A 26831-nucleotide genomic window follows, 5' to 3' on the forward strand; every position below is an offset into this window, starting at 1 on the left:
TCCGAATGAATGATCGTCCCAGATTCAACAGACATGCTGGGTAATGTAGTCCTGGATAGATCTGAAACAGGCCAAGTGGATGGGAAGCAAAATGGAAATAATAAATTGCTTAAAAATCCATCCAATCTGAAAAATGCTGGTTCCCCAAGAGCTCTTAAGCACGAACAGCTTTAGAAAGCTAGGACTGAGTTGCGGCACCAGATTGTACAAGGAGAAGGGGAGAGAGGCGGGATGATAGAGTAGGCATGCAATAAGGTTGCCAATTCTAGGTTGGGAAATACCTGGAGATTAAGGGGATGGTGCCTGGGGAGGGCGGGGTTTGGGGAGAGGAAGGGACTCACTGATATAATGCCATAGAATCCCCTTTCCAAAGCTGCCATTTTCTCATGGGGAAATGATTTTTGTTGCCTGGAGATCAGATGTACTTCCGGGAGATCTTCAGGTCCCACCTGCAGGTTGGCAGCCTTACAACTCAGATATTTGCTGGTGGTAAATAAAGCAGCTAAATATGAAAAGGGAGGGCGGAGTTATTAAAAGAAAACTTGAGAAGAGTGGAATACTTTACAGGCGTCCCTAGTCCTTAGTCTTTTTTTCAAATATCCTGTGCTGGATAAGAAAGGAAGATTTTGACTTTTCCAGGGCTGGGGATAAAAAGAGACAAGGAGTAAACATGCAATGGTTTCTGATATTCAGTCTATGAATACCCAATTACTCTTTTAAAAAAAAAACAAAACAAAAAGATGTTTGCATGTACAGGCAGGATGTAAGTACATTCACTATAACATGTGAACAGGGTTTCTATAATCATCAACCAACCAGACAAAAATCGTATCCAAGATAAAACCTGTACAGCCACACACTTACTAGACAATGGGTGTCTTTCTAAAATTAAAACACTGACTTCTGATATAAACAATGCATTGTATGTTAGCCAGGTATTGCTACATTTATCTGTTGAAATTCTTACTACCATGCTACATTGTGACAAAAAGATCTTTTGTTAACCTATACCAAAGAATATTATGATTTTTTTAAAAAGTGTTTAAAGAATATGTGATCCAGGTACAATGATACAGGATAGGATCTCGTCGGAAACTAGCTGTGGCCGGTGTTACTTCGTCTTCAGCAATACTAGAAAATATGAACAAGAGTCCAGTAGCACCTTAAAAGCTATCAAAATTTGTGGCAGGGTATGAGCTTTCCTAAAAGATGATGTCCTAAAATGTGATGTCCTAAAATATGATGCTGTTAAAGTGATGCACACATTATGTCAACAAATCTGGAAAACACAACAGTGGCCACAGGATTGGAAAAGATTGCTTTATAGTCCAATTCCAAAGAAGGGTAATGCCAAGGAATGTTCAAACTATCGCACCATTGCACTCATTACACATGTCAGCAAGGTCATGTTAAAGTTTCTACAAGCTAGGCTTCAGCAGTATGTAGATCGGGAACTACCAGAAGTTCAAGCTGGGTTTCAGAGAGGTAGAGGAACTAGAGATCAAATTGCTAACATTCAATGGATTATGGAGAAAGCATGGGAGTATCAGAAAAACATCTATTTCTGCTTCATTGACTATGCTAAAGCCTTTGATTGTGTGGATCACAACAAACTATGGCAAGTCCTTAAAGAGATGGGAGTACCAGACCACCTCACATGTCTCCTGAGAAACCTGTATAAGGGTCAAGAAGCAACTGTCAGAACGGGATATGGAACAACTGACTGGTTTAGAATAGGAAAAGGAGTTCGACAAGGATGTATATTGTCACCCTGCTTATTTAATTTATATTCAGAGTACGTCATGCGGAATGCCGGCCTGGGTGAAGCACAAGCCAGAATTAAGATTGCCAGGAAAAACATCAACAACCTCAGATATGCAGATGACACTACTCTAACGGCAGAAAGTAAGGACCTAACGAACCTCTTGTTGAGGGTGAAAGAGGAGAGCACAAAAGTAAGCTTGAAACTCAACATCCAAAAAACTAGGATCATGGCATCCGGCCCCATCACACCTTGGCAAATAGAAGGGGAAGACATGGAAGTAGTGACAGACTTTACATTTCTGGGATCCAAGATCACTGCAGATGGTGACTGTAGCCATGAAACTAAAAGACGTTTGCTCCTTGGGAGGACAGCTATGGTGAACCTGGGCAGTATAATAAAAAGTAGAGACATCACCCTGCCAACAAAAGTCTGTATAGTCAAAGCAATGGTATTCCTGGTAGTAATGTATGGCTGTGAGAGCTGGACCATAAGGAAGGCCAAGCGCAGAATTGATACTTTTGAGAAGTGGTGCTGGAGAAGACTCTTGAGAGTCCCTTGGACTGCAAGAAGATCAAATCAGTCAGTTCTAAGAGAAATCAACCCAGACTGTTCCCTGGAAGGTCAGATGCTGAAGCTGAAGCTCACATACTTTGGCCACCAAATGAGAAGGGAGCACTCCCTGGAGAAGATCCTGATGCTAGGAAAGACAGAAGGCAAAAGAAGGAGGGGACGGCAAAAGATGAGATGGCTGGACAGTGTTACCGATGTAACAAACACGAATTTGAGCAGACTTCGGAGGATGGTGGAAGACAGGAGGGCCTGGAGTGACTTTGACCATGGGGTCACAAAGAGTCGGTCTCGACTGTGCGACTGAACAACAACAACAACAACAACAGGAGCTTTCCTGATTCACTGATTCCTTCTTCAGATATTAGTCTTTGGATAGGAGATCACCAAGAAAACCCAGATTTGAACCTCTCTTGCCGTGAAAGCCCTATGGCAGGGATGGTCAATGGTAGCTCTCCAGATTTTTTTTGCGTACAACTCCCATCAGCCCCAGCCATTGGCCATGCTGGCTGGGGCTGATGGGAGTTGTAGGCAAAAAACATCTGGAGAGCTACCGTTGGCCATCCCTGCCCTATGGGGTTGCCTTTGTTGGCTGTGCACCATGAGGGCCCTTTCCACCACCATGTCTTAGATTGATCCAGGTGGGCAGTGGTGCTGAAGCAATAGAACAAAGTAGGAGTCCAGTAGCACTTTTAAAACCAACAAAGTTTAAAACAAAGTTTTATTCAGAATGTAAGCTTTCATATGCATGCATACTTCTTCAGACAAGGATTGAGGTACAGTGAGCAAAGCTACGTACAGCTGGTGGGCAGTGGTTAAGAATGCAAAGTTAGAATAGTGAAATTAACAAATTAAGCTGTCTGAATTGCCCTATTACTAGCAAGTAGGGTTAAACTAAGGATACGTTTTTTCTTGAAGATGTTCCTGTCCACCTAATTGCTAGACGAACTCATTCCTGCAGCGGAGGCACGTAAACTACATTTCTGCTTTGAACTCCCATTCCCGCAGCTTCTCTTGTCACGTTCCCTACAATAAAGACCGGGTCTTTGCCGTTTTCTAAAGCAACTGATGCAGAAACGTCTACCTCGATGTCTGGAGAAGAGCATTCCTCTCACTCCCCCCCCCCCCGGTGCTGTTGGTTGAAGCAGGCAAGCCGAAGGGACGCCATGCACCCAAGCCAGCAATAACAGCTTTCCTTGCACGCCCAGGATTGGACGCTTGGGCCGCCCATAAGCCTCCGGGAGAGGGGCGGAGCTTGCGGGAGACGGCGCAGGTGAGCGCGGGGGCGAGGCTCGAGCCTTTCGTCGCTTCCTCTGGGCAGCCGCGCGGGCAGCGGAGCCGCTCCGCCTCTGCTCCCCCAAGTCATGGCCGCCGCGAAGCAGGTAAAGGCAAGCTGCAGCCGTGGAGGGTTAGTTTCCTTTAAGGTTTCCTAGGGAGTGCTGGTGCAGAGTCGCTGTGTTGTTTCCGGGGGGGTGGGGAGTTTGCAAACCTTCATGCATATGGCCCCCACCCCCCCAGTGGAAAGGAGGAGTCCCGAGCGGCTTCCACAGACGTGTTTTAATTCAGCTGCACAAGGATTTGAAAGAGCGGGGTCGGTCCAAATTCTTCGACGGTATAGTCTGCTGTTAGGCGTGGTGGATAAATGGAACCTCTGTGTAGATAGATCCAGGTAGGCAGGAGTGTTGATCTGAAGCAGTAGAACAAAGTAGGAGTTAAGTATCACCTTTGAGACCAACAAAGTTTTATTCAGAATGTAAGCTTTCGTGTGCATGCACAAATACCTGGTACTCCAAGGCAATGAGGGGGATCTTTTAGAGTGCCCTGTGTGTAAATGCCCAGAAGCTCCCAGGTGCTGCTGGAAACAGGATGGTGGACTGTCTGGACTCTCCTTGCGCTAATCTTGGGGTGTTCTAATGCAATTGTGGCATTTCCTTTGCTTTTTCTGATCCGAGAGCCTTCTAGTGTAAATAAGTTTAAAACCACAGCCTGTTTTCTACACACCTTATACAGTATTACTTTTTTTTTTAAACAGTAATCTCCCATTTTCCCTGTTCTGTATTCTGGATACTTTCCTAATTTAAGTAAGGTAATAATATAATTTTAACTTTTAATGATAATTTTTAAACATGTAGCATCTCTTTGCTCCAGCCTTTATTCCAGCTAGATATTCAGCAGTATATATTTGTAAGTACCACTTGTGCCATGGAGTACGTGCTTCTTAAGATGGCAGTGGGGGGAAATGATTGCTCTGGAGAGAACGTGTGGTTGTTTTTCTCTGTTATAGTACTAATAGTCTCCCTCCCTCAGAGCCGGATTAACAGTGAGGCAAAGAAGGCAATTGCCTATGGGCCCCGCCTACTTTTAAAAGGGCCCCGCCAGCCTGTACAGATTGAACTGCTGAGCGAGTGTCCTGGGGGTGCTTCATTGCCCATTGCAGTCTCCCTGTCCAGCCATGCACAGATCCTCCTTGAGCTGCTGGAGAGCCATCTGCCTCGTTGGATTCCCAGTGGCTGAGATAAAGGTAAATAAAAGGGCTTTGTGCAGTTCCAGAAAAGCCGTGCCCCATTTACACTGTGGAAAGGAGGAGCGGGGTGGTGTTGTCGGGTTCAGCTGGCTGGGGAGGGGAGCCCCTGCTCATGTTTCATAGGCTACACCCACACCAGCTGACCTCGCCTTTCTCTCAGCTCTGCACAGTTCCAGAAAAGCACTTCCCTATTTGAATTGTGGGAAGGAACGGCTTGGCTTCATCGAGTCCAGCTGACTGGGAAAGGGAGTCCCGGCTCCTTTTCAAAGGCTGGGTCTCGCTTTTGAAGATGCTGTGGAGGTTGCTCCTCGTGCCCAGCCACCATGTCCCAGCCCTGCACCTGGAGTCCCTATGGACCTGGGACCCTTGATGTTTGCCCTGGAGACTGGGTGGTGTGGGACGTGGGAGCACTTCTATCAAGGGCTCCTTCCTTTGAAAGGACAGCACTTCCTATCAAATGAGGTTTGCATCTGCTTGAGGGGCGGCTATTTACAGCTCAACTTGAGCAATCATCAGCAGTTTGCAGAGGGAAAGCTGGTGTTGTTTTTGTGTTTTGAGGCAGTTGAAAGGACGTCCTTCCCTGATTCTGCTGCGGTGCTTGCAAAGACAAACCAGTAAAGGCTTTCCTGGACCCTCCCCCCTTAGCGCTACCTCTGTCTTTGGTGCCTGATTTGAGCAATGGGGCTTCAGCTCAAACTGTGCAAAGCTGTATCTGGTTTCTTCTTTCTGCCCCAAGTAACTTTACATTGCAAAAGTGTTAGAAATACATTTTATTCCTCTCCAGAAAGAGATGCTTCCTAATGTTGAGCTGGAAGACATTAATACACCCCCGTCCTTAACACTATAGAAAGTCACTCTGGCTCTAAAGTACGTTGTCTCTTGAGTAGTCCTTCATCTTCTGCTAAATTCCTGCTTGACTGCATATAGAATATAATATAAAGAGAGCAGGAATGTTTCAAAAGCCCCTGATGATGCTGTGTGTGTGTGTGCGTTAATTTTACTTTATAGCAGGGGTGGCCAAACTGTGGCTCAGGAGCCACATGTGGCTCTTTCACACATATTGTGTGGCTCTCAAAGCCCCCCCTGCCCCATCAGCTGGCTTGGAGAAGGCATGTCTCTCTTTAAATCATTTCCCCAAGCCAAGCCACCCAATGGCTTGGAGAATTCTGGGAAACAGAAAACAATTCTAACCCTTCAAGTACTTGAAGATGGTGATCATATCATCTCTCAGTTGCCTCTTCTCCAGGCTAAACATACCCAGCTCCTTCAACCTTTCTTCATAGGACTTGGTCTCCAGACCCCTCACCATCTTCATCGCCCTCCTCTGGACCCGTTCCAGCTTGTCTATATCCTTCTTAAAATGTGGTGTGCAAAACTGAACACAATACTTTAGGTGAGGTCTTACCAGAGCAGAGTAAAGCAATACCATCATTTCACATGATCTGGACACTATACTTCTGTTGGTTCAACCCAAAATTCCGTTTCCCTTTTTAGCCACCATGCCTGCAGGCTGCAGCAGGAGGTGCTGGCAGCGGGGTGGGTGCTCCAACTCAGAGATAATTTGTGAGGGGCCCCCCAGGATTTTGACTGCCTAGGGGCCTCCACAGGGTTTAATCCGGCCCTGCCTTCCTTCAACATGTGATTAATGTACAGAATCTCCTGCCACAGGGTCTGGTGAGGACTGCTAAAATTAGATGGCTTTGCCAGAAGGGTTAGATAAGTTCACAGAGAAATCTACCAGTGACTGTCAGCTGGGACAGCTAAATGGAACATTCATCGATTGCCCTGTGTTCATAGGCAGCACATCTCTGCATCAGATGCTAGAAGCAGGCAGAAGACAGTTGCCTTTATACAGTTGTGAACTTCTCAGAATCATCTCCTGTACCATTATTGGGAACAAAATACTGGATAATGGGTCTGTAAATGGCCTCATCAAGTTTTCTCTGATGGAACTAACCCTGCTGGGTTAAATAAATAGTCTATCTAGTTCAGCATCCTGTGTCACAAAGTGGTCAGCCAGTTACTGTGGGGGGCTGACAACAAGGCATACCCTGCAAGGTCAACTAGAAGACCTCCCCCCATCCCCCCTCACATTTTTTTTTTGGTAAGTCTTCAATGTATTTCAAGTTTATTTATGCTGCATTTCTACCCAGTTTAGGGCTCCCAAGGTAGCAGTCAAAAACATTAAAATCAGCTTTAAAAATTGCAGCTTTAAAAATTACACACACTATTAAGCAAAACACATAAATAGGAAGGAGGGTCAGTGAGAAAGCGCCAAACAAACAGAAGAGTCTTCACCCACTGGTACAGGGGGACAGAAATATATCTCTGGGGAGGAAATTGGTGCCACAAATTAGAATGCCCTTTATTTGGTTGCTACCTTATCTAGACTCAGATGTTTGGGTTTACCGGATGAAAAGTTCCTTGAATATGACCATAGTGGCTGGGTAGGTTCCTATGGAAGTAAGTAGTAGATGAAGAAGAGTTGGCTTTTATACCCCACTCTTCTCTACCTTAAGTAGTGTCAAAGTGGCTTACAATCACATTCCCTTCCTCTCCCCACAACAGGCACTTTGTGAGGTAGGTGGGGTTGAGAGAGTTGTGACGGAACTGTGAGTGGCCCAAGTTCACCCAGCAGGCTTCATGTGGAGGAGTACCTGGTTCTCCAGATTAGAGTCTGCTGCTTTTAACAACTAAATAATATTTAGTCCTTGTCAGTGCTTTTTTTTTTGCAGAAACAGCCCAGTAGGAACTCATTTGCATATTAGGCTACACCCCCTGACATCACCATTGCTTCACACAGAGTTTTTTGTGTGGGAAAAAATCCAGCTGGAATTCATTTGCATACTAGGCCACTTCCCCTGATGTCAAGCCCGCTGGAACTGCATTGCTGTGTGTTCCTGGTCAAAAAAAGCCCTGGTCCGTTTCATTTGACCTTGGAGTGAAATGGACAAACTCACAAGAATCTTAAAAGATTATGATTTGGAGAAATTTAAAAGTGAGTGGAAGAATACTGGAAGGTAAAGGGACATTTGGTGATTTTTGACAGCGGTTGAAATCCTGTGGACTAATGGACTAAAAATACAAAGGAATAATTTTCTTTGGGTTTTTTTCTTTTTCTGGTGCGATTTGTATTTTTTTAAAATCTTTTTTGATAAGGGTTAAAAGATAAGAGTAAGGATGGACTATATGAATCTATAGGGTTTGGTTTTTTCTTTAGTTTCTATTTTTTTATGTTGGTTATAAGGTTTTCAATATGAAGATTAGAATTACGGTACCTTGTTTTTTAGAAAATTTAGCAAACACCGGCGAGGGTCTTGAAAAGATGGGAGGGAAGGAGGGAAGGGAAAAAAATGTATTGGTGTTAATTTCATATTAATTTTTAAGAGCTTTATAACAATATATTGCAAAATAAAAATTGTTTTACACACACACACAAAAAGCCCTGGTCCTTGTAATGAATTCTGATTTTCAACATCAGTCTGGTCAGGTTGGGTGAAAAAACACTGAATATGCTGCTGGGCTGAATAAACATTCTCTCACAGAGATAAGTGGCCTTCAAAGCAAACTATCTGCACCTGGAAGGAGCTTGTATGGTCCTTAATGGGGGTCTTAATTGATAAATACCATTCAGCTGAGCAGGGTATCTTGAATGATGTGAACCAAGATTGCAACACCTGTTCTTGGTTCCTTGGTAATAAGCATCCTGGGCTGTGATTGGCTCTAGGGCCCAGAGACAATCTTACTCTATTTTTATGAGATAGCTGTGCTTTTGCCTAAAGGCTGACTGCTTCTTAACTTCCTCAGTGGCTAAGACAGTTCTCTGCTGTCCTGGAGGCTGAGGCCTTGCTTTGTCTGAGAAGATGCTGACTTAACATCCATTGAAACCTGATGGTAACAATCTATTTTGCAAATTATTAGCTATTCTAGATAAATGTACTGTCTTGTCTTTTTAAAATATTTTTGCATGTTAAATAAAGCAATTCTTTTTATTAACCTGTTTTTTTCCCTCTTCCATAGCCTCAGAAGCTAAACCCAGAAGCCTTGGACTGCTTGGTTTAGTTCAGAAACTCAGAACTACAAGTCTGCCTTGTAGGGCTGACTTTCTGGAATAATTTCCCTGAAAGGTTCAGAGGTCTGGTTCTTACCTCTGGAGTGCTTGGAGATAGTTAAAGCGTCTGGGGGCCTGGAGAGAGGGTTTAGACCAGGGGTGGCCAAACTTGCTTAACATAAGAGCTACATAGAATAAACATCAGATGTCTGAGAGCCACAAGGCATGAACATCAGATGTTTGAGAACTGCAAGAAAGGAAGGCAAATAGATTGGCGGGGGGAGGGAGAGGTAGAAAGAAAGCAACTTTTAACTTTATATTCACTGTCCAGGCCACCAGCTGGCTTGGCTTGGATAAGTGATTTAAACAGACAAATGCCTTCTCCATGCCAGCCAATGAGGTCGTGGTGGGAGCTTCGAGAACCACACAATAGGTGTGAAGGAGCCACAGTCTGGCCACCCCTGGTTTAGACTCTCTTTAGGACCTTGGTAAATTATTTGGCTCTGTCTTTAAAATGGATCTCTCTTCTTCCTGGGCTTGGGAGAAGAGGAATCCATGACAGTTCTGGGCTGTAGAAGGCTTTAGATATCACCTTCAATTTGGCCCAGAAGCAAACGGAGATCCGATTTAGGTGAAACAAGTCTGGAGTGATATTGTCCCTGTGACCTGCTCATGTTGGCAGTCTGACCACAACATCCTGTGCCAGTTGCAACTTCCAGACACTCTTGAGGGGTAGCTCCATGTAGACGTTTTCAAGGCATTTACCACAATAGCAAGATTGTTTTTGCGAGGAAAGGCCAAAGCTGGTTAAGGTGCTCCTGGCCTTCACCTGGTCATCCAGACGGGAGGGCTGGTTCCTGCAGCATTCCTAAGCTACAAAGCTGCTCTTTGATGTGGTTCATCAAGAACAGCTGAAAGTTGAATTCCTGAATCAATTCATTGAGAGGTTCAGAAGAATGGAATTTGTAATTATGAATAAACATCATCAACAGCGTTACACTACCCTCCTCCATCTCCCAGCACAGGTCATCTACCAGGGTAGCCAAAGCTTCTTGAGGCCCATAACCAGGCCTGAAACCAGATTGGTATAGGTGAATCCTCAGTATGTTGAGATTGTTTCAATAATACGGTTCCACAGTGGGTCTGTAAAGTACAGTCTTTCCCCCCCCTTTGGTGGGGTGGAATGGGGTGCAAAATATTTTATGGTTCTATTTTTAATAAATCCTATGAGGTATGATCTCTTGAGAATCAAAGCTACTTTCATCAAATACTCTTGAATTCTCATGCTCCTCCAAATACAGTCTAGTGGCACCTTCAAGACCAGCAAAGTTTTATTCAGGGTATAAGTGTCCGTGTGCATGCATAGTTCTTCATATTCTGTTCTGTTGTTTCAGACCAACATGGCTACCCATCTGAATTTATCGCCACTATCTTGTTAATCTCTAAGATGCTGCTAGATACTCAAATCTATTGTTCTGCAGCCCAACATGGGTGCCCTCTGAAATAATAGTAGCGACACTTAGCATTTGTATAGTTGCTTTTGTGGCTCTTAGAGCCTGGCAGTTCACTATTAAAAGCATAAAACAATTGCAAACAGTGGACCATTAACCAAACAGCATCTAGTGATGCAACAAACACCAGGAACAGCATCGATTTTTAATCATCTTTAGTTGAAGGCCTTCTGGAATAAAAACGTATGTCTTTAATTTGTTCTGGTAAACCTGTACAGAAGATGTCTCTTACTTCCTGTGGTAGAAAGTTTCCCAGCGTGTGGGCTGTAAGTTCCCACTTGCAAGACTTCAGATGTTGTGAATTATTACAGGAAGACTCCATTTCCATCAATTGCAATACACAGGCTGGTGTGAATTACAGTGCAAATGTGATTGGCAGAGTTGTTGAAACTGGAATGTAGTTCACATGTCTCTGTGTGATGTCTCCAGGAGTTTCTGGAATATAGTGGCACAATGATACCTTGTTTGGAGTGCACTTCCAGGTTATCTAGTTGCCACTTAGTAGAAGCAGTTTTCCTAACTGCAGTGTCATGTTTTTTTTCAGTCACTGCAATCCTGGAGTTGTCCTGGAAACAGGATGGCTTTATCTATGGAGAACCTGGTTTTATATGAGATATTCTTATATGTGTATTGAGTGCAACTAGGGGGAAGTTATGGTCTGATTTTCAGATATCCTTAATTTTCTTTTTAAAAAGCCACAAGGGCTCTGGTTTGAGCTTTATGTATTCTTTCTGTAAGAGAAATCTCTCCCCCCCTCAATCTTCTTCCTTGTCTCCCTCCTTGTGACTTATTTTGAAGCATCCTTAAAAGCCTTTTCATCCGTTACACTTCACCAGGCTTATGGAGAGAATGCACTGTGATCATCCTGATACATGCAGCCACCTTTTTGACTGAAATGTGTATTTTCAGCCTAGGTACAACACGTCCCAGAAGAACCTTTATTTTTCCAGAGTTCTGGTCCATGGGTACTGAAACTGAAAATATGTGTGTTGCTGCCATTTTGTCTGAAAGGGATCACATGTTCAGCAGGTTCATGTGTGTTTCCCAACATGCATAGTAAGATGTAACGACTGAATAGGGCAAATAGATATTTGGGGATGTGATTCTGCATCTCTCATTGCATCCTAAGATGCATCCTGCAAAGACTAAACTAACCAGTTGTACAGAATTTCTGATAAATGCATGTGTTTGTCAGCTGAAAAAATATATCAAGGTCTCTGTTTATTTCAGGAACTTCAAAATCGCCCTGGAAACTTGGAGACAGCAATGTAGACAGCATCTGAGTCTACAAGGAGCAGTGGCTCTCTGCCCTGTTACTATCAAGAAAAAAGCTTTATACGCTCATTCAATGCCTAACGTTTCAGACTCTCACTTTGAGAGCAGTTCTGGAGAAAATGAGTGTGGTCCTGGAAAGAAGACTTCAAAAGTTAATCATCAGGGTACTGTAAAGCCGTTTTGTGCTTCAGGTGCCTCCGTGGCATCTTTGGGATCTAGCGGAGACGGACATTATCCGTGGGGATGTCCCGTCACTCACACCCGAGAGAAGTTTTACACTATTTGTTCAGATTATGCTTTCTTAAACCAGGTCACATGTATTCGCAAAAGCCCAAGTGCTACAGTTAGTGCCTGCTTACAAGACAATGCTGCCTTAAATGCTGGAATTAATTCTCCTGGTTTCATTGGCATTCGAACTGACGCATCAGACATAGTTTTCAATGAAGATGCTAACTTGGAAAGCTTGTCCAGTAGCCTTGGAAAACTTCCACTGGCGTGGGAAATTGATAAGTCTGAATTCAGTGAAGCGGCACCAGATTTGAAGAACAGACCAGGTACGCATATAATTCTGATAAAACAATGAAACAGCTCTTGAAAATGTCTTTGACTCAAAACATTTATGTATTCTGCTTGCTAGAGCTATTATACATGGATAACACAATCTAATAGTAGAACAAAGTATGAGTCAGTGGCACTTTTAAGAGCAAAGTTTTTTTCAAGGTATATGCTTTCATGTGCATGCACACTTTTTCTCAAGTACCACTGAACTCAAAGTTTGTTCTGCTTCTTCAGACCAAAATGGCCACCCACTTGAACAATATAATCGTGTTCATGCTCCACAGCTCATATAAGTATTTAAAATCTAATACGGACCCTGCTTACAGGTTTACAATCTAAACTAGAAACAATAATTAGCAACATGGACAGGTGAGCATTTTTACCGAATAGGTAGGTGGACCAGTCTGGTGTGGCGGTTAAAGGGTTGTACTAGGATCTGGGAGACCCAGATTGAAATCCCCCCATGTGCTGTGGAAGGTTGTTGGGTGACCTTGGGCTATTCACCACTCTCAGCCACCCTACCTCACAGGGTTGGTGTGAGGATAAAATGAAGCAAAGGAGAATATTGTAAGCAACTTTAGGTCCTCATTGGGGAGGAAGGTATGGTATGAAGGAAATCAATAGATGACTTTGTTGAAGTCCACTGTGGCCTTTTGCTTATTTTTATGGTTCTTTACTTAGTAACACCTGCCCTGAAAGGCTGATATGAAAAAATGTAATGTGGTGGGGGGAAAAGCATGAGTTATGGGGAATGGGTACTGTACTCACATTTTGCTAAGCCAAAGGTGGGTTTTGAAGAAGGCTTTGAAGGAAAAGTTGGCACATTGTAGGAAGTTGGGATGTTATAGGAAGGAATTCTGAGTCACAGAAAGTTCCTTGTCTGAAACTGCATGACACCTTTCTTTTACAGAGATGGTGTTTGTGCAATAGCTAAGAGTGACTGACTTTAATAGTTTACACAAAAGGACTACTATACATAATGCCCTTAACTGAAGATAATACTGTGGTTCTCACTTTCTTGTTGGCAGTTTCACTGTGTATTAATTGTCAAGGCTGAATAACATTTAAGTTAGGGAAGTATTGGGGAAATCTGTGTGTTGAGCTATGTGAAGTTTCAACTCATGATATTATGTTTTTTGTTTAGAGAATTCTATTAGAAGATGTAATCAGTCATTGCTGTGTGTTATGTATGCTTCAGCAGAATCCAAAATTTATCTGTATGTCCTAAATTTCTTGAACCTTATTGTAGAAAGAATCTTTAAAATGTTTTAGTGCCTTTTGACACTCATGTTGTTAGTTTGTTATTCCTATATTCCTGTTTTTATTTTGTTTTCTGGATATGCCTCTTCTGCACCCTAAGGCAGTGATCACACATACACTAAACGATGCACTTTCAGCCCACTTTACAACTGGATTTTAGTGTGTGAACTGGTAAAATCCAGTTGGAAAAGTGCATTGAGAAAGGATTGAAAGTGCATTGTTTAGTGTGTGTGATCGCAGCCTAATTCCCCACCAACTCTTTTTTTTCCTTTCAAAAAGATTCCAGCTTGTGACAAATTAATTATTGTATCCAGGATAGATGAATTAAGTATTTAGCTATTCTTTTTTAATGTAGTGAATTGTCTGGGAGTGATTTATTTATTGTTATTAAATCATATATTGCAGGCAACATGAAGAAGCAAGGAACAAAGAAATTGTCTGTAGAAAAAAAGAGTAAACAATACAAAGAATGTTCACAGCACTATCCCCTCGAAGAAATAAAACAACGAAAAGTGTTAGATCTTCGGAGATGGTATTACTCAAATGTTATTAATACTCTTGCAATTTTGTGACTTTTTCGCTAAATGCATCATGCTACTTTATTTTATTTGTATTAAATATCACTCTGGGAAGAATGATCAGAGAAGAGGAGTCCTTAGTCTATTGCAGATGACATTATGCCCATTAATATCAATATATATAGAGAGGGAGCAGCCGTGGGTTCCCTGGCCCATCCCCACTTATGCATGATCACAGGCTCATGAGCACAGAGTCCCTGTAGGTAGAGAGGTTGTACTGTAATCTGCCTAGCCTTGTTTTGGAATGTTCAGAAAAGCAGCATTCCCTATGGCAGGGATGGAGTTTGGGTATGTACAGTTCCTGTGCGAGCAGACTCTCTCCTCAAAATCTGGTGATCATGTATTGCTGGGGGAAGGGGGGGGAACCAGTGCATTTGTACCCGGTCCCCCTCTGCTAGAGTGAGCAAAAAAACTGCATTCCAAGCACATGCTAACCTGGCAATGCACAAGAATCTGGTTTGTCACTAGACTTGTACACACAACTTGCTTCTGCCTCCATCTTTCTCTCTTCTTGCACCACAGTGAGAGAATTAAAAAAAAAATTCTGTGATGTAAAAATTCAGGTGTCTGGATTAACTGCAGTTTCCCTCTCTGTTTGCAACCATGCAAAATATCAGCATAGTATAAGGCCTAAATGCAGGCAATTCTTTATTTAGTTCTTTCTAGCCAGCATGGCTCTAATCTAGAGAATTGGGTTTGATTCCCTACTCCTCCACATGAGGCCTGTTGGGTGACCTTGGGCCAGTCGCAGTTCTCTCAGACCTTCTCAGCCCCACCTACTTCAAATGCCTGTTGTGGGGAAGGGAATGGGATTGAAAGCCACTTTAAAACTCCTTAAGGTAGAGAAAAGTATGGTAAAAAAACATATTCTTTTTCTTTTCTTTTTCTATTTTAGGCTTCAGTCACATTGTGGTTATTTACTTGTTGTTAGTAACTTTTTGTTTAACGAATGAACTGTTTCCTATGTTTTAATGTCCTTTTACCCAACTTTAAGATTTAAAAAAATCTGCTTTGATTTCTTTTTGAACTGCTATTTATAGTATGTTATCTGTCTGCTCTACTATTGTTGTTGTTATAGTTAATGTGAAAATTCATCCTGTATGTTGCCTTGAGTATGTTTTTGTAGAAAGTCATGACATAAATCTAGTCCCCCCCCCCCTTATTTTAAATTAGGATACTGATTCTCTTGAAAGTTGTCAGTCTTTCTGTTGTGAGGTCAGTTGCACAACTTAACATAAGTGTATGTTACTCTGTATAGTAAAAAACTGGGAACAGTGAAATTAGGAAATAATTTTTCTTATATCTCAGTTTGTCATTATAACAAAAGCTTGAAATTAATACACTATTTTTTTTTTAGGTACTGTATAAGTCGGCCACAATATAAGACTTCTTGTGGGATTTCTTCTCTAGTGTCTTGCTGGAATTTTCTGTATAGCACAATAGGAGCTGGAAAGTAAGTAATTCCTACAAATACTATTTAAATACATTCACCTGGGAATAAGTTCTAAGAGCTTCAGTGTGATATTAAAATGCACCCCAATTGTTGCTTATAATTCTTTTCTATCCTAATTTTCTTATCCAGCTTACCACCTATAACTCAAGAAGAAGCTTTGCATATATTGGGTTTTCAACTCCCTTTTGAAGAAATTAGATTTGGTCCATTTACTGGCAATACTACATTAATGAGGTAAAATTGTTGGAATATATTATTCTATTACAATTGAAAATGTTTGCATTTTGCAAATATTTGAATGGGTATTACTGTACAGAATTCGGTTAAGTGGATAAAGTGTCCACTTTACATTTAAAAAGTTTGACATTTTTTGTTCATGAGTAAGTGTAAAGGCTTTCAGACTTGCAGGGAAAATCGCTATCATGATTCTTCTACCAATGAGTGGGTGAAATGCTGTTACATCACAGTAGTTAGGGAAAGAAAGTTTCTTATTGGCTGAATTGCTCTGATTGTTCAGAGGGGCAAGACAGACAAAAGGAGCAGAGTCAAAGTAGGTGGGGGAACTTAGTGGAGAAGGGTCCCCCCCCCGAACTGAGTGGGCAGGTATTAGAAGGCAACAAAAAGAAAGTTGAGGGAGATAATGGGCAGAGGTGCACATATCTAGGACCTGCTGTGGTGTGGGTACCTGTAAAACTAGTCCCATTCGTTTCCTTTTCATGTATAGTGACATGGTTGTTACAAAGAGACTGAGCATGTATGAACTCCTTCCAGATTCATGTGGCCAGAAATAAAGGATTAAAATGCATCAGTAGGTCATTTTTGGTTTTTTTTTTAGATTCAGAGTATGAAATTTTGTACTTTTTTCCAGGTGGTTTAGACAAATTAATGATCATTTCCATGTAAAAGGATGTTCATATTTTCTTTATAAACCTCATGGTAAGAATAAGACAGCAGGAGAGACTGGTAAGTATCTAACTTTAGAGATCCTTTTCAGAACGTACATGTTGCAGAGCAGCAGTTAACAAAAGCAGACAGGATAATAGCAAAAGTGTGCACAGACATAGTAAGTAACGACAGAAGTTTTCAACATGCCTGTTCTTGGGAAGCTTGAACACAAAGGAACATGAAATTGCCTTATATTGAATCAGACCATTAGCCCACCAAGGTCCGTATCATCTACTCAGACTGGCAGCAGCTCTCTGGGGTCTCAGACTGAGATCTTCCACATCACCTAGTACCTGACCCTTTTAACTGCAGATTCCAGGGATTGAACCTGGGACCTTCTGTGTGCCAAGCAGACGCTCTACCACTGAGCCATGGCTCTTCCCCCTTCGCTTCTGCAGGAAATGTCTTTGTACAGTTGCCAAGTGTTTCACTAAACTTTGTTCTCAAAAGCTGATGTAGGAAGGAAAAGGTAGCAGTATTTCCTTCTGTTCATGTCTTTTATGGTCCTTTTCTCACCTCACCTTTCACTGCCATGTGGCTCCATCTAGTAAGCAGCTTAAAAAGACCAAGATGACATGGGCAAAAGCATCTTTTTTCTTTTTCAGTTAACCAAAGAGGCAGAACGTCAGATGGTCAATGCCAGAAGTGGCATTCTTGTTGCATGCTTTTTTTCTTAGATAAGATCAGCTGAATGCAAGGAGATAGGACAATATAGATAACAAAACGACAACAGTGAGGCAAATAGGGCTTTTGTTTTCCTACAATATAATGCCTTCATATAAAATAAATAAGAAGCTAAGTTCAAAGCATAGCCTTATGAATGCAAAATATGAGTAATTTGTGGGCCTCGGCTGCTATAGATTAATGAGAAAGCCAGTAGCATATGTTCCATCAAGACTTCTGTGGGAAGTTGTTCTCTGGGCATAGTCCAGTGTGCTGATTTTGACATGTAAAATCTTAAATGCCTTGGATTGCATCTTCTTTTGTGCGTACTTATACCCTATGTGGGGACCGAGGGAAGTCTCTGCATCTTTTGGGATAGGGTGAGGGGTTCCCCTTTCATCTCCCACTATGCCCACCTCTGTAGCAGGCCCCTTTTGTAGTGCTAGGCCTCAAATTAGAGATGGGAGGGAATTACCACCACCTGATTTCCTCCTTCCCCTTTTCAGGGATTGCCTGAATTCCTGGATTGCCTGGAGAATACCCATTTTTCTGCCACTCATTGGGCCACCAAAGCCTAATTCCCTGAGCTGTGCTGCAGCTTTAAAGGGTCTTGGAAATCTCTCCCAAGTCCCCCCACACCACCACCACTGCTGGGCTAGGGATAGGCTTGGTCCAAGCCATTCCTGCTGCAACTTGGAGAGGTTGGCATTGGCACCATGGACTACGATAAATCACAAATAGTCCTTTAATCTGTTGCATTAGAATAGCAGTCCTGTGTAAAAGTATTGCTGGTGTTTTCTCAGTTGCCTGCAGAGTTCCTTTCAGTTGAAGTTCACCTTGGCCTTTTCTGAGGGCACTACAGAATTGTACTGGCTGAGCAAGCATTAATTAATTTAAGCCCTGGCTAATGTTGTGTTTTAATAATGGGTTGGATCCTCTGCCTTTTTGTTTTTAACCAACAGTGGTTGCAGTTGTGTGAGCATTTATTCTAATTCCTCTTTCCTACTGCAGATTCTTTCTGTTCTCAAAGAGCATGAACTCCTAGCCAGTGTATTTTCATAGCTCAGAAGCCATACTGCTGTCTCAGAACATGTGCCTCTGCTTCGTGTTCCTAAGCCCTTATGTTAATAGTCAAGGTTTGAATAGATGTGAAGGTATAGTAGGCAATATAGACCTTGTGGTTTCTTTGTTTTGTAGCATTTGGAGCACTGTCAAAGCTAACCCATGGACTGCGGGATGAATCGATGGCCTACATCTATCATTGTCAAAATCACTATTTTTGCCCAATTGGATTTGAGGCGACTCCAGTGAAACCTACTAAGGCATACAAGTAAGAACTACATGACCTTCTGCTGCTTTTTGAGTCCTTGACTATGAGCCAGGGGTGGAATTCTAGCAGGAGCTCATTTGCATATTAGGCCGCACACCCCTGATGTAGCCCATTCTCCCAAGAGCTTACAAGTTTCTTTTTTGTAAGAATTTTGCTAGAATTCCACCCCTGATAAGAGCTTCTGGATTCTGGACCTGCTGGTGGACTTTCTGGTGGCACCTGGTTTTTGGCCACTGTGTGACACAGAATGTTGGACTGGCTGGGCCATTAATCCCACATGGCTTCTCTTATGTTTTAATGCTGGCTACATTAAGTTCCTGTACACTGGGAATACGGGTACCTCTGCAGGTGTGAACTCTGGAGATGGAAGAAAGATGGTGGCAAATTTGTTATTCTTTTCCCTTTGTTTTAGCCTAAACTGGTTATGTGATAAATGTCTCTAAACATCTTGTACTTCAGACCTGCTGTATTTCATTTGTAATGTCTAATAGAGTCTCCTCTATTGAGGGGCTTATCCTTGATTTATTTTTGACATACTTACATGCATATTAGCAAAGGTGAATTTACACAAGAATAAGCAAAGGCCCTGTAAAACCATCTTGGTCCCTTTGGAAGCTGACTTCTGAACAGAATCAGAGGATTGCCCCAATCTATTAAAAATAAGCATTTGTCTTGTGTCATTGGCATCTTAAAAGGTTAAGACGGCAGATTTATACCCCACCCTTCTCTCTGAATCAGAGTCTCAAAGCGACTTACAATCTCATTTATCTTCTTCCCCCACAACAGACACCCTGTGAGGTAGGTGGGGCTGAGAGAGCTCAGTAAAAGGACAGGTCCTCTTGTGGATCAAAAACTGGCTAAGTAATAGGAAGCAGAGAGTGAGTATAAATGGGCAGTCTCTTCGCAGTGGAGGACGGTAAGCAGTGGGGTGCTGCAGGGCTCGGTACTGGGTCCCATGCTCTTTAACTTGTTCATAAATGATTTAGAGTTGGGAGTGAGCAGTGAAGTGGCCAAGTTTGCGGATGACACTAAATTGTTCAGGGTGGTGAGAACCAGAGAGGATTGTGAGAAACTCCAAAGGGATCTGTTGAGGCTGGGTGAGTGGGCGTCAACGTGGCAGATGAGGTTCATTGTGGCCAAGTGCAAAGTAATGCACATTGGGGCCAAGAATCCCAGCTACAAATACAAGTTGATGGGGTGTGAACTGGCAGAGACTGACCAAGAGAGAGATCTTGGGGTCGTGGTAGATAACTCACTGAAAATGTCAAGACAGTGTGCGTTTGCAATAAAAAAGGCCAACGCCATGCTGGGAATTATTAGGAAGGGAATTGAAAACAAATCAGCCAGTATCATAATGCCCCTGTATAAATCGATGGTGCGGTCTCATTTGGAGTACTGTGTGCAGTTCTGGTTGCCGCACCTCAAAAAGGATATTATAGTGTTGGAGAAAGTCCAGAAAAGGGCAACTCGAATGATTAAAGGGCTGGAACACTTTCCCTGTGAAGAAAGGTTGAAACGCTTGGGGCTCTTTAGCTTGGAGAAACGTCAACTGCGGGGTGACATGATAGAGGTTTACAAGATAATGCATGGGATGGAGAAAGTAGAGAAAGAAGTACTTTTCTCCCTTTCTCACAATAGAAGAACTCGTGGGCATTTGATGAAATTGCTGAGCAGACAGGTTAAAACGGATAAAAGGAAGTACTTCTTCACCCAAAGGGTGATTAACATGTGGAATTCACTGCCACAGGAGTTGGTGGTGGCCACAAGCATAGCCACCTTGAAGAGGGGGTTAGATAAAAATATGGAGCCGAGGTCCATCAGTGGCTATTAGCCACAGTGTGTGTGTGTGTGTGTGTGTGTGTGTGTGTGTGTATATATATATATATATATATATATATATATATATATATATATATATATATATATATATAAATAATTTGGTCACTGTGTGACACAGAATGTTGGACTGGATGGGCCACTGGCCTGATCTAACATGGCTTCTCTTATGTTCTCCCAGAAGCTGCCCTTTCAAGGACAGCTCCTGCAAGAGTTCTGGCTGGCCCAAGGCCATTCCAGCAGCTGCAAGTGGAAGAGTGGGGAATCAAACCTGGTTCTCCACGCACTTAACCTCTACACCAAACTGGTTCTCTAGCGTAAGGTTTTGTGGATGTATCTGACAAAGTGGGCTGTTATTGACAAAAGCTTATGGTAGAATAAAAACTTAAAGTAGAATTTCTGCTGCAACAAAACTAATTCCTTTTTTCTCTTGCATTATTTGCCCATTCATTCTTTGTGAATCAGCTGGGACCATACTTGGCCCAATCCAGCAGTCTTCTCCACACAGCTGAGATAGCACGCATACAGAATAGCTGACCAGCACTTGTAAAGCCTTACAGAATCCCATTCCCAGAGAACAGTGAAGGTTTCAGGAGCAGAGCTTTTTTGGCACAAGCGACACTTTGTGTGTGGAAAAACAGTCACTTTGCAAGTAAATAGTCAGCTTGGTCAGATTAATATGTCTGCATTTCTATGTAGATTTGAGATCCACGGGACCACCCACAGCTTTGCTAATATGAAATTCTGTTTTTGAAGGGAAGTTTGTGGAATTTTAAGGGAAATTTGGGGGTTTCAGTCTGCTGAGGGCAAAGTCTGCCTATGAATTTTACTACTGGGATCAGTATAAGCTTTTTGCAGATTGTGTTCAAGGGTGAAAGGGATTCCCCAGCGCTTGACCCCTGAAAAGTTTATTTTATTTTATTTATTTTTTTGACACAGAAAAGCTTTATTGGTATAAAGTTCAAGGTACAAAGGTGGTAGTACATCAGCAGATGCATAGCATATACCAATATATAGTGAGGAAGTGGATACATACAATGTTAACCATTAAAAAACTAATTACAACAGTAGTTGGCATGACATTAATATAGCATGGTGTGAGTCATTAGGGTTTCTGCTGTCTTTTGAGACTTTATCAATAAAGGGATGCCATTTACACACAAAGTCCGAGGAAGCGGTCTGGGAGGAGCAACGAGGATCTAAGTCATAGGTGAGCTTATCTAAGACAAAATAATCCCATAGTTTCAGCCACCATGCCTGTCTCGAGGGAGGAGTTTGTTGCTTCCAAACCAGGGCAATTGCAAATTTAGCTGCCACGAACATATGTGAAATTAGTTCCTCCGCGTGCTCAGGAATGCGTGAGGTGCCTACAAGGTTCAGGAGAGTGTACTCCGGCGTGAAAGGTGGGGAGTATGAGGTGAGGGCATGTACTTCTTGGTAAATTAGCCTCCAAAAGCTTTGTATAACGGGGCAGAGCCACCAGGAGTGAAAGAATGTGCCTCTCTGGCCGCAGTTCTTAAAACAAAGGGGCGAAGTAGAGAAGTTTATTCATTGTGATTAACAGAGAATAAATATGTGACATATAGTAGCAAGTTGGCATGCATAAGAACATTTTTGGAAAAGATGCTTAGCAATTCTGGAATCCAAATGTGCTCTTACTATTTTCATTTGCTATTTCCATTATGCTATTTCAATTTGGGGGTCCCATTCTTCCCTCCTACTACAGACTCTCATTCCTCCCGCCATCATGTTACTCAACAGGGTCCCTTCATCCCTAGGAGCAGAATTTTGGAGGGTGCAGTAGGCAAGAGGAAAAGGCCTATTCTGTGAGATTTGCTGTACATGTTAATCTGGTTCAAACCCCATACTGACAAAATTTAGCTCTTGTGTAAATTCATGCGGTCTTATTTTGTTTTTTTATACATCAGAGGGCACCTGTTGCAGCAAGAAGTTGAACACTGGATACTGATTGGAGAACCAAGCAGAAAACATCCTGCCATTCACTGCAAAAAGTAAGTTAGCCCATCTTAGTGAGCTCACTAGATCTACAAAAATGCTATGCATCTGAATTTTTTTAATAACTGCGCAAAACATTTAAAACATTATTTTGCATATCATGTTGTGAATTTCCAGAGTCATGATAAATTTCCAGAGTCATGTGTAGTTACTGTACGCAAGCACAAGGAAGTGCCTCAGGGCTTAGGTAGTTGAGATCCCACCTGAATCCAGTCCTAGATACAGAAGATGTCCTGAAGAGGCCTGAATTTTTAGTCCTAAGATCATTTTAAGGTTAGCTAGGATGCATTTTCTTTGAAGATGTTGGGTTGTATTCTGTGACTGTACAGACTCCAACACAAGGACTTTTCAGCTGAATTGGGACCCTTGTGTCAATGGAGTAGCTTCCTGCAAATGTAAAAATATATAAATAAAGGTTAAAAAGGTACAACATATATGCAACTACAAGAACCACACATTTTGTACCCTTTCATCTGTATTTATATATTTACCTAGTGTTTTGTTTGTATATATATATGTATATATTTTGTTTGTATGTATATATATATATGTGTGTGTTCTTTATATTATGCATAATTAAAATATAGGGTATTTTTATATTAGCACTGCATGCGCATCTTGAACAGGACTTTGAAGAGGTGGCATTGAAATATCCAGATAAATAAAATAAAAAACAATTGTGCATTTGCTGCCCTGCATTTTAAATATACATAGACTTTGTGATCTCTTCATTTTACTGTGCAGGTGGGCAGATATTGTAACTGACTTAAATACTCAGAATCCAGAATATCTAGATATTCGGCACCTCGAAAGGGGAATTCAGTATCGCAAGACAAAGAAGGTAAGATTAATATGCAATAATAGAGAATTGTGCACAAAGTAATGTTGGTGAAACCTAAGTTACGTAGAACAAAGTTTGAGTCCAGTGGCACCTTTAAGACCAACGAAGTTTAATCTTGTACATGCATACAAAAGCTTACACCCAAAATTAAAATTTGTTGGTCTTAAAGGTGCTACTGGGCTCAAACTTTGTTGTCTTGCTTCAGACCAACACAGCTACGCAGCTGAATCTAAACCACTTAGCTTTAAGATACTGTTAGAACCATGGTGTACAAGAGGAATGTAAGTATTAAAGAAAAAAGTGCATGCAGTTGACATAAGTAGAAAACAAAAGTGTTAAATGTGTGCAAGAAACCAGAAAACCTGAAAACATGACTGTCAGTATCCCCTATAGCTGAATTTAAATGTAAGCGCTAATGTGCATAAATTATACTTATTTCTTCGCAACAAATATTTTTGAATATTCCCCTTTCAGCAAAATGTTGCCTGAAATGCTGTTTTTTTCTTTTAATTGCTTTTGAAGAGTCTGCCACAAGCATGTCATCTGTGACTGTTCTAAAGATATAATTGGTTACCCCAGAATTATTATTTTGCAATTTCTTCCTAATTCGCTTTTTGTAGAAAGATGGGAGACCCAGGATATTCTTTTACACCAGATCAGCTTAGTCGAGGGGCACAGTTGTTCTGTATGATGCTATATACTTTTTATATCTTTGTTGCACCATAAGGAGATACAGAATATTCGTTTGGATCTCACCCTGACAAAATTGCCTGTCCTCACACACCTGTAGGCAGTATGCTCCCTGGCATATGCATTTAGTTATGCTCCTGGGTGGAGGTGGGGGAGTTGTAACAAAGAAATGTGGTAGTCCTATCAATTAAGTAACTTTTCTAAAAATGCCTTGTAATCTGTGAAATTAATAGTAGCCTGTCACTCCACTAAGTGAAGTTTTGAACACTTCCTCATGTCCATAGAGCCTTCTTCCTACTCCGAATTCCAAACCTTTAATGGCATAACAATTGCAAATAAGAGTACACAGAATGTAAAAAGTTAAACATAGGAGATAAAAAGGAGATAAAAACATAGGAGAGATTACATGTGCATTTATACAAGATCAGGTTTACATTTAAGAATGTCAGCCAAAAATTTTGCCACAGCCTCAGTAACCTCTCAATCAGTGTCATTCAGTAAATGACAGGATGGCAGAGTAGATGGATCTGCGGACAAAGAAAGCTTGCACCTTCTTCCTCAAATGGCTCCCTCTAGTGGATGACCGACCTAAGCATGAGGAAAGCTAGGTAGGTTGGGGGAACGTCCTCCAGATTAAGGTAGGATATTGTTTGGAGTTTTGTTAAGTGTGACATGTTTTGTCTTGATTTTTAGGTAGGAGGAAATCTTCATTGCATCATTGTTCTTCAGAGGCTTCACTGGCAAAGATTTGGTCCGTGGAACTACCCGTTTGGAAACAGCAGGCCAGAATTGCAACCCCAGTCCCAGACACAGGGCTTAGCCAAATCTGAAAGTGAAGACAATATCTCCAAGAAGCAGCATGGACGTCTAGGCAGATCTTTCAGTGCTGGCTTCCATCAAGAGTCTGTCTGGAAGAAGTTGTCTCATCTTCATGAAAGGCGGAACAGTGGTTTCCAGAGTTACACAGACTATGATGGGAACGACTAAAAGGAATTTCTTGTGCAGCTGCTCTACCGTAAAATATATCCTTATGATATGGCAAGGTTTGTTGTGCACATAGCAAGGAATAGATATACAGGATGCCTTCTTGGCAGTGGTTGTTGCATAAAAACCTGTGGGATAGCTGTGCTTGACATAAGGAGAGGTGTTTTAGTGCAAAGATAAGCACAGAATATTGTACACTTAACAATCCAGTATAATCAGCTGTGGATCGGACAGTGAATACAGAACAAATCTAGATAAAAAACATTTTGGGGGAAATGTATTATTAGAAGAAATACATAATATTCAAAGCATGAGATTTGTTACTTTCCAATACTATCTATTGCCCATGTATTGACCTATGGCGGTAAATGTATAGGATACATTTAGTTTTCAGTAATGCAATAAGGACATCATCGTCCACTTCTGAATATACAAAACACCAAACGTTAGTCAAACTTCTGGAATTATTGGATGGTTTTTGGTGTCTACTAGAACATTGTTCTGTATGATTTAAGTTTGTTTGCATTGATTGGGGGGGCAGGGCTTTGTTGGCAGCCATAGGCCAATAAGCCCAGGGAACTGTTAAGGTACCTGCTTGCTCCTTTTTGGAACAGGCAGAAAATACTTTTCACTGCCAGGTGTATACTGGTCTAGCACCTTTGTGTGTAAACTGAATCTACTTCACATTTGGTAAACTGCTTTGAAGCCAATCTTCCCACTTTCATATTATTTTTGACTACAGTATGAGTGGCTGAAGTTACAGTCCTGTTTCACTGACATTTCTGTCCCTCTCATACACTCATTTTCTAGATACTGTAATTGTTCTGTTGTGTAATAAAGGGGATAGTTCAAGTGCTGAATCACACTGACACCCCTAGTGATATACCTCTTTGGCCAGCACACTGTTTGTACCTTTTCAGACAACCATGTTAAATAGCTTTATTTGGATGTTACAATATTTTGCTCTCATAAAAAAAAAAACATTTTAATGAAAATATCAGTGGGATCAATCTTGTTTACAACACTTGTCATGGTATGTTTGTAGGTTTGCAGTTAACTAAAAATTGGGAACTTGCAGTGTTTTTTCCCCCATCTAATAAAGTTGTTTTCTAGTTTTGTCACTTGTGTATGGTCTAAGAAAGTTTGGTACTGAACAAGCTGGTTCTTCAGAAAACTTTGCTTCATGGAGAAGAATTCCCTTTGTGCCAAATCTTCTCCAAACAGTCAGTAAATAGCTTTGCACAGTAGATATGAAATAATATAATGGATGTCCAGTTACCTGAACTGCTGTGTTTATGTTCACCTGAAGCATTTTGCCAGAGGTTCTTCTTTTGCTACAGCTTTGTTACCTCTTTCTCCCTCTCCTCATGTAGATCAGGATAGCTGCAAGTGATTGGGTTCTGAGAATTGGTGGTAAATGCAGTGTTCTCATATTGCTGTCTGTCTTGCTAAGGGAAACTGCTTGGTGCTGGAGGCCTAATGCGAAACAGCACCAAAAAAAGCATCATAATTGTGAGAAAATACACAGAAAGGGTGCATAGATATTTGTATTCTCAGCTTTTATAGTATTTAATCTTCACAGCCAAATAACAGTTTAAGGTGAATCCTAAATCGAGCATTGCAAAATCAGTTTTAAAGGGGAAATAACTGACTTCTGGTTACTGCTGAACTAGTTTTAATTGTATAACGTGCCTTGTTAGCACTTATCCTAGGAGCTAAGGCTGATGTTGATATAATGAATGTTAACGGTTGGTGGCACTGGGATGTGTCATTGAAATTTAGGGCAATGAGAATATAATCCCACAATGTGTTCCTCAGTGTAGCACTTCTGAATATCCCAAGTACTTGCTTACATCTTTCTAGATTCAGCCATCTTGGTCTGAAGCAACAGAACAAAGACTTGAGTCCAGTGGTATCTTTAAGACCAACCAGGTTTAATTCTGGGTATAAGCTTTCATGTGCACAAAAGCTTATACCTGGAATT

General features: G+C 41.6%; 1 protein-coding gene across 3 annotated transcripts; it reads left to right on the forward strand.

The window, feature by feature from the left end:
- The first annotated feature begins 3577 nt into the window (after nt 1-3577).
- Nucleotides 3578-25968, forward strand: BIVM (basic, immunoglobulin-like variable motif containing). 3 transcript variants are annotated; one of them, XM_060233688.1, is made up of 10 exons: nt 3578-3714; nt 11649-12247; nt 13917-14043; nt 15447-15542; nt 15672-15776; nt 16411-16505; nt 18348-18480; nt 22245-22328; nt 23077-23173; nt 24557-25968. In XM_060233688.1, exons 2-10 carry the CDS (start codon nt 11767-11769, stop codon nt 24848-24850), a joined length of 1512 nt encoding a protein of 503 aa, XP_060089671.1. In that variant the 5' UTR covers nt 3578-3714; nt 11649-11766; the 3' UTR covers nt 24851-25968. The 3 variants fall into 3 exon arrangements, with proteins under 3 accessions (XP_060089671.1, XP_060089670.1, XP_060089669.1); XM_060233687.1 differs by having other exon boundaries at nt 3590-3740; XM_060233686.1 differs by having other exon boundaries at nt 3713-4001.
- Nucleotides 25969-26831: the final 863 nt, after the last annotated feature.

This window comes from Heteronotia binoei, chromosome 3 (assembly GCF_032191835.1).
Source record: "Heteronotia binoei isolate CCM8104 ecotype False Entrance Well chromosome 3, APGP_CSIRO_Hbin_v1, whole genome shotgun sequence".
Taxonomy (NCBI): domain Eukaryota; kingdom Metazoa; phylum Chordata; class Lepidosauria; order Squamata; family Gekkonidae; genus Heteronotia; species Heteronotia binoei.